The sequence below is a fragment of the Eublepharis macularius genome, chromosome 1, assembly GCF_028583425.1.
Source record: "Eublepharis macularius isolate TG4126 chromosome 1, MPM_Emac_v1.0, whole genome shotgun sequence".
Classification (NCBI taxonomy): domain Eukaryota; kingdom Metazoa; phylum Chordata; class Lepidosauria; order Squamata; family Eublepharidae; genus Eublepharis; species Eublepharis macularius.
Window position 1 is genome coordinate 212,891,588 of NC_072790.1, and position 8,631 is coordinate 212,900,218.

General features: G+C 41.3%; 1 protein-coding gene across 2 annotated transcripts in view; it reads right to left on the reverse strand.

Annotated features, from left to right (window-relative positions):
- CCDC88A (coiled-coil domain containing 88A) overlaps positions 1 to 6,515 on the reverse strand; it is a 241,170-nt gene extending 234,655 nt beyond the window's left edge. For both annotated transcript variants that reach the window (XM_054986666.1, XM_054986660.1), the window contains exons 1-2: positions 6,433 to 6,515; positions 6,225 to 6,325 (exon numbers count right to left, since the gene is read on the reverse strand). In XM_054986666.1, coding sequence (XP_054842641.1) covers positions 6,225 to 6,325; positions 6,433 to 6,495 — 164 coding nt within the window. In that variant the 5' untranslated portion in view covers positions 6,496 to 6,515. The remainder of the gene's footprint in view (positions 1 to 6,224; positions 6,326 to 6,432) is intronic.
- Between the last annotated feature and the right edge of the window lie 2,116 nt (positions 6,516 to 8,631).

Here is an 8,631-nt window from a genome sequence, read left to right on the forward strand (position 1 = left end):
AAACAGCCCCCTGAAATGCGTTTTTGTGATACACAAATCAGCCTGATTCGTCACAAAATTTTATTCATATTTTAATTCGTGCCCATGTCTACTTCCTAGCCCTGAATTGTTCAGTAATTTTGTATGTAGTGCTATATGAGTGTCATAGGCCATACAGAAGACATCAAACAATCTAGGAAGATCTTTAGCCTTATTTTTCACAGTTTTAAAGTACATTGTTTTTGGATTGTAGCCAAAGTTTCATCTTTGCAATCTTCAAGACTCTAACCATTTTAGCCATTCATATATCTATTGTTAAGTAGTCCTCCTCTGCAAATCAAGAAGGCATCCATGCTAGAAGAATCCATTCTAAAGCTTACTAAAACTAAAACTCTGAGAATAAGGAGACTGGATTCTCAAACTAACAATATACCTATGCCAAAAGAGTTAGAATGACTGTATTAAAAATTTGTAACCAGTCTAGCATAAAAAGGGTTAATAATCACAGCCAAAAGGACAGCTGAAACCTATTAGTTTTCTGTACTATGCAATAAAAGCAAGCCACCAGCACCAAGCAGATGTTGGTTACTCTGACAGAAATTTTTAAATCAAAAGCTATGGTCTGTTTTATAATTAGTAAGATTACATTTGCACTAGGGGGAAGCAGCAAAATCTCTGGGTTACTGAGTTTATTATTGACTCTATGTTAGAAAGGTCTAACATAGAAAGGTCTAGGTTTGGTGTCAAAGTTATTTCCCTATGACACTCAAGTATAAACATGTTACTTAATGCTGTGCTTCTGCAGAAAGATTAATGACATTTCTCTTGAGTGAGGCAGGTGAGGCAGAGTGAAAGATCAGCTGGCCCAAGATGTCCCAGCAAGCTGCTTGAGGGATCTGAACCTGGATTTTCTCTGCTGTAGTCTGAAACTCTATCCACTGCACCACACTGTTACCCATTGTCTAACAGCATCTCCATCTAAGTCTCTAGTCTGAAATAACTGTGACAAACCCATCCTTTGAACCAGTACTCCTGGCTTAATAACTGCAGGCAAGCCCATCTCAATTTTTATACTGGAACAAAAAGACGGGAGGGCAGTGTGTGAGAACAGGGCACAGGGGAGTATTTGGCCACGTTCTTGCTTAGTGGACCCAAGACATTTTAAAGATCAACCCCCATGTCTTACTGCTGGGAATGCAGGCAACCAGGAACTCTCTAAATCTTTCCCCTGCTCTTTCAAAATAAACTAGCAGAAGACAAATGCTTGAGTTGTATAGAAACTAAGCTTGCCATTTCCCTGCCTATGGCAAGTACCTCTGCCCTCAGCCTTTAAGCAAGTGGGAGAGAAAATGGCCAAATAATGGCCTCCATAGTGACGACAGTCCTATGTCCGTCTTATGGTTAGACAAAAAAGGGCTTTGCCTCAAGCTTTCAGTGTTCTTTGGCTTTATAAAGTAAAGCAAATACTGCACAATTATAAAGATTGTTATTTTTATAAATGTTATACTATTTTCAGTAATGAAAGCTAAGGCAATTTTACACACCTAGAAAGCTCACATTAGATACCTTCCAAAAGGCATCCTATATTTAACTATATTTAAATATTTAACTATATTTAACTGTGACTTCACACGCTGCACTTATCTAGGAACTGGAAACATTTAAACCCAGGAAGCTACACTATGTGTCCAAGTACTACTACTACCACCACCATTTTATGGTACCATCACTACCATATGGTTACTTCTAACTTCCAGATTTTAACTTTATACTGAATCCAGCCAAGACCCCTCATCCATGGGTGGTAGACAGAACAAACAAGGATGGAGACTAGTTTGTGCTTTAACACAGCTGATTTGTTAAGTGAATGGTTCTTGAGGACTGCTAACTACAGACAGGAGGTCAACAACACAGCACACAGAGTTCCATCTTTCAAATCCTGATAACGCTACTTGGAGACTTATTATATTGAAATGGCTTTGATCACTAAGCTGGAAGGCTTCTGAATTTCAGAGAAAGATAATACTATTTACTACCGGAAGTCTATTCATGGTAGCGAAGTAAGAATCTGCACAGGACTTCTAAATTCCCTCGCAATCTTCACTTGACATAGAAACTCTCAAGACTAGCTTCCATCCATGATCTAATCTAAATACGGAAAAAATAATGGCATGGCTAATCAAAACAACACATGTTACTATGAACTTATTTGGAGAAGCTCTCTTCAATCACTGAAGGGCTACACAAATCACTGAATAGTATGCTGTTGTTGAGCTATAATAATCATTCACAATTGGATTTTCCTCTGTGGACAAAACAATCCAGTTGCAAATTACTGCTCTAGCACAATGATAGCACAATCTCCAATGATGCATGGCTGCAACCAAGATGTATTATGTATTATCAAATTATGTATTATCAAATTATCAAATGCAGTTCCGCCGTGCAGAACTTGGGTTCAATTAATTAAACTTTTTATGTACACAACATTCCAGTGCTTTTCATTTAAATGCTGCAGAAGAGGAACTTCTCCAGAAATTATGATGATAAGGTTGTCTTATTTATTTCCTGCTTTTCTCACTGAGAGGAACCAAGAGCAGCTTTTCACATAGTTCTCCCCTCCTCCACTTCATCTTCACAATCACCACCTTGTAAGGCAGGATAGGCCGAGAGATGCAATGGGCCCAGGGTTACCCACCAAGTTTCTGTGGTACAGCGAGAATCTGAATCTGGTCATCCTGGTTCCTAGTCCAATACTTTAATTACTATACTTTAATTACTAAACCATGTAATCCCTACACCATGTCAGCTTTTACTTCTCACATAGTGATGTTCTTACTAATACAGTCCACAAGGCACACCTATATTTATCATGTTTCATTCCTACCCTTTCTCCAAGGAGAGCAACCTTGCTATGCAATGAAAAACTAGGCTGGAAGATGGACTTGCCAAAATCAAACTGGTAATTTTCATTGCAAAAATTCCCCCAGCAAACATAAATAGTTGGGAGTTGACACATGGAGCACTCAGTGTTCTGTTCTTTCTCCTATATTGTTTAATATTATAGGCTTCTTAATGAGATTGTCTGTAGCTTTAGGATTGAGCATCTCAATACGCTAGTTTGGTGCAGTAGTTATGAGCAGCAGGACTCTGAAGAACTGGGTTTGATTCCCCACTCTTCTGCTTGAAGTCAGCTAGGTGACCGTGAGTCAGTCACAACTTTTCAGAGCTCTCTCAGCCCCACCCACTTCACAGGGTGATTGTTGTGAGGATAATAACACACTTTGTAAACCACTCTTGAGTGGGCATTAAGTTGTCCTGAAGGGCAGTGTATAAATCGAATGTTGTATTATATTATAATTAACCAGGCTCTATATTTGGTTAACCCTCCAAAAGCTACTGCCTCTTTATTAGGTTGGTGTCCAGCTGAAGCTACACAAAATGGAAGTGGTCTGGCTAGAAAAGCCGATTATATAGGAAAAACTGTAGAAATACTGTAGTATCAACTTTGGACGGGGAAGTTTTATCTGTGGAAAATTAGGTGAAGAGATTAGGGGTACTTTTGGACATCTAATGAATAGGCAGGCTGCCTTTTTCAATTACATCTGGTTTGAATATTAGTTTTTCTCATACTCAGCTGATCTGGTCATGCTACTATAACTTAAATGCTAGATTATTGTAATGCACTATATATGGGGCATCCATGTAAGTCAAGATGCTGGCTTGACTTTGACTTTCAATTTAAGGTTGTTTTTTTTTTAACTTTTAAAGCCCTTTATAGCCTGGGACCCACATATCTGCCTTTCCCCATATGAACCCACATCCAGCTCCATTCTTCCCACAATATCTTCTATATGTTCTTGCCCTTAAGGATGCCCAGACTGCAATGGATGTTGTGGAACATTTGCAGTGGTTCCTCTGGTTGCTTTGGAACTGACTTCCACTGGAAATTAAGTCTGCCCCCTCTTCACTTGTATTCATGAAGACTCGCTAACAGTAGTACATATATATCTACATCTGAAGCTACTTTATACTGAATCAGACTGTTGGTCCATTAAGGTCAGTATTGCCTATTCAGACTGGCAGTGACTCTCCAGGGTCTCAGGCAGAGGTCTTGCACATCACCAACTACCTGATCCTTTGATGTCAGGAATTGAACCATGGACCTTCTGCATGTCAGGCAGATATTTAACTACTGAGCCATGGCCTCATCTCCACTGTCCTTTCAGAAAGATTTCTGCTGACTCTGTGACACTGATGTGAAATACAGGTTTGGATCAGCCTGTTATTTTATAGATGATACTCTGAAATGTTCTGATGTCAAAAGCCCCATTCTGTTTTTGACTAGCTGATGCATAAACTACTTTTGTCTAAATCTCATAGGGCCAAGCTACAAGTGACAAATGACACTTGAACGGCAAGTGAACAGACTCATGTGTATTCCTCCCTGCTCACTTGCACTCCACTTGATCTCTACGTGATCACTACATGATCAAGTGGAGTGCAAGTGGAGCACAAGTGAACAGGGAGGAATACACATGAGTCTGTTCACTTGCTGTTCAAGTGTCTTTCGTAGCTTGGCTCTTAGTGGAAGGAATTTTTCAACAAAAATCCTATATAAGTCAAACAAAACCTGTTAGATGAGAAAATAAAATCATACTGTGAAACTGTGTAATTAAAATCAACATCTTACAATGCTTCAGCCAAACTACAATACATTTGCAAATAATTACTGATGGGGAATTTATTCATCCTCATGTCTCCTAAGGCTGCTTCTCTTGCAATTTCAGCACCTTCATCTCAGAGAGAGAAAGAAGACCATAAGAAGTTTTCTAGGCATACAGTATCAATACACTCAGTCAGTTTCTTATTCTAGACCAGACCATTAATCAGATAGAAGCAAACATCTAACCCCCACACCCACACATTCTGAAAGGCAACTGAATCCATAAGTATAATGAGAAACATCCTAATTGCCCATCATTCCTGCAAGGCTCATCACCATAGCAACCTTGACCACAAAACAAGCAAAAAAAACCCTCTCTGCACATAAAGTATAAGGCAGTAATTAAAAAAAGTGAAAAGTGGTTGACATCTTAACTGAATCTACACTGAAAAAACCTGCACATTTTTACAATTTCATTAATGTACTTTACATATTTTTCATAGCTCTTAAATAATCATATTATCTGAGTTAATTCCAATGGCTTGAATCTTCCACTGAAGGGAAAGCCACTTATGTTGGATGAAGGCTCCTTCGGCTGGAAGAAGACTTCAAATTTTGCTCCATGGAGGCTAACTAGGGGTTGCATCCACTCCAGTGTCAGTGAAAGGAGTATGTCCACTGCTAAATACAAAAGTCTTCTTTATGAAACCTTCAAATGAGCTTAAGCAAGAAGAGTTAATGTCAAATTCTTCCTACTAGCAACATCTTGCTGCTCATAGATATCACACATGATATTCATACATGATTTCCACACATTGGGTCATAGACTGCAAGCACTGGTTCTTGGGTGACAACATAGCACAAGAGATTATGCAAAACTATCAGATCAAAATCTAAAATTTCCTATCAGAGTCTTGCCTACAAGTTTAAACCAATTAATCAGTTTCTGTTAGCTTTCCCATGTGAATACAGATCAGGGACAAACCAGTGTTTGTAGTGAGTGCTATCAAATTATGCCATTCGAAACAAAATCAATACTATCATTCCTTCGAAGGCATGTCTGAAAACATTAATATATCTTTATTTTGAGATAATTTCAAATTTATTACAACACAAAATAGTTCAACTAAGGCTGCAGTTACAGGGAATGTTCCTGGAAACAGATGCAGATAGGATCAGATTGTAACTGCACTTTGACAAACCAGCACCATTGTTCAAAACACCAAATAGAAAGTGCTCCTTCTGAGTTATACAGGAACTAAAAATTGACCAAGCCTATTGTTAGTCTAAATGAAGCACTTAGCTCTTTGCCAAACAACAGAGGTCTATTTCTTCTGTCATTTCATACTTCTCCACTTCTCACAGAATGATGAAGACATACAATTCTCTCAGAGAAAGAGCAAACAGTTACTATGCTATAGTACCATATCATAAAAAGTGTGGCAATGCATTAAACTGTTCCTATGCAATCTGAAAATATGACCATAACATTTAATGTACTCTTAGACCAATCACTGAAGTAAACAGCATATTAAAAATCCCTTAAGAAACTAAGATTTAGTAGAGTAAAATAACTTACATTTGCAGCATGACTTCATTCAAGAAAATTCCATCCACAAGTGCAACATATTCCTCCAAGTTGGTTCCATTTCCTCCAGCTAAGGGTCCAAATGTTTTAACCTACAATAAAATTAGCATCATAATATTGACTCCATCTCAGTGCCTAGAGCAAGAAACGTTATCCTTTTTTAAAAAAATCAGGCACTTAGTGGGGAATAAATGCTTACCCAGGTAACAAGAGGACTGGACATGAAGAGGTCCAAAAGAGGTGTGAATATTTCGTTTTCCATGCTTTCCAATTAAGGTTTTTTTTAAAAAAAAATCAAAATCAGGATTTAAAAAATACAAAACGGATAGATTCGGTTCCTTTCGATGTAATTCCGTGAAACGATTTCAGGAAGAATATATATCCAAGGCAGTCCGCCCATCAAATTCAAAAAGTAGTCGGGGCACTGGCCAAAGGGGCTTTCTCTTCCTCCTCCAGAAAGGGAACGATCAGGAGGCGGTTGACGCTCATTTTTGGTTTGTTTGTTTGTTTAAATTTCCACCAGTGTCTCCGAACGACTCTTTCTTCCTCCTCTCTCCGTCCTGAAGAGGAAGGGAGAAAGAAAGGAAGGACCCTACCAAGATCCTACATCAGCCGCACACACGAGCACCCCTCCCTGCCTCGGGCTGCAGCACCAGCAAGCGTGCTCCAAGGGGGAAACGCCAGTGAAACTCTCCTAAGCTAATTACCCCTGATCTGGCAGGAGCCTGCAAGCGACAGCGCTGGGGGGAGAAACGGCATTCTCCCTCGCCAGTTCCCAACAAGTCTCCCTTCCCCCCTCACATACACAAGCAAAGCTCAGAGCAAAATCACTTCTCCTCCCACCGAGCTAGCCCTGATTTTCCTCCCCGCAGACAAGAGGAGCCCTACCTCCCTCGCCCACCTTTTCAGGAACAAACCTAGATACTGAGAAGTCTTGTCCAAAAATGGTGAGTCAACTGCCAGAAATAAGGCAGGACCCCACCCCGCTGCCTGGTCCTCAGAGCTCGTCCTTCACCCCCACCCCTGCTTCAGCCTCTCCCTTCTTTGGCTTTTCCTAGGTGACTCACCACCATTTCAGCCCCTCACCCAGTCAGCCAGCTTCTTTCTCCCACAAGCCCTCCTTTCTGATCCCTGTTGGTTGGTTCCCTTTAGTGCCTCAGTGATGATGGCAGTCACACCTTCCCTCCTCTCTTCACACCCTCGGGTTAAGGGACTAATTCTCCCCTCACGGTTGCACACCCACAACCTCCACTTCTTCTCTCCTAAAGTAACGGCCACCGAGCCTCAAGAGCACCGCATCGCGCGCACCCCTCCTCCTTTCCGTTCGCTAGAGGGGGGAGCTGAGAGATCCCTCCGCAACGCTGCAGAAGGAGAGAGAGAGAGAGAGAGCTTTTTGCAATTGCGCGCGCGCCGTTTTGGTTTTTTTTTATCCGTCCGCCGCTGGACTGGTTCAGAGGAATTAAGGAAAAGAGACGGAGGGGGGTGAACCGCTGCATGGCGCGCTCGCGCGCACAAACCAGCTGCAGTAACGGGAGACGGGAGCGCGCTGTAGAGGACGTTATAGAACGCAAGGAGGGCGCGCGTTCTCTGAGAAGAAAGCATAAAGGATGCAAGATGCCCCCCCCCTTTTTGGTAGTGATATGTCTTCTGGCCAGGCATTGCCGTGCCTGTGTATGAGTAATTCCTTATAGAGGCTCCTGACGGAAAGAGGTTAATGTTTGTTACCCTCCCGCCCCGCTGCACGCTCGTGAACTACTCTTGCTGACATGATGACACGCCTTCCCTGTGTGAGGTGAAAAGGGTGTGTTAAACATATATGTGGCAGGAATGGAGGTTGGCTGGGAAGAGAATAATGTGTTCTTCTGTTTTGCAGACTCTTGGGCAAAACTCTGGTGGAAAGCACTGTTAGCCCAGCCCCCTAAAGGAACAGGGATTGCTTTCAAGATAGCAAAGATGTTCAAGATTAGGAGGGAGAGAGAGAGAGAGAAGGACGTGTCCTTTCACTTCTCGACACAATGGCTAAGGAAAGCCCTAGGAGTCAGTCTGTTTTTTTCTGCCTGGGTTCTATGTAGGTGTGGATTGGGAATGCTAATTTTTTTTTAGCACAGGTTGAAAGAATGGGAGTGGCTTTTTCAAAGCAATGTGTAAACAATTCTTTATATATTCTTTGCATTCAGTCACACTCTTCTCACACCAAGAACATAAAACTAGGTGAGGAGGATATGATGATGAAGGGGTGGAACTATGGACATCAAGCCCTGCTTGAAGTCTGATAATCCTAACTGCCCCCCCCACATAGTAAGAGTACTGCCCCCTCTTGTATGCATGCATGCATGCATGATGCACACACACAAGTTCTCCCCACTAGAGAAGAGAGTATGGCATGGTTTCCATGTTC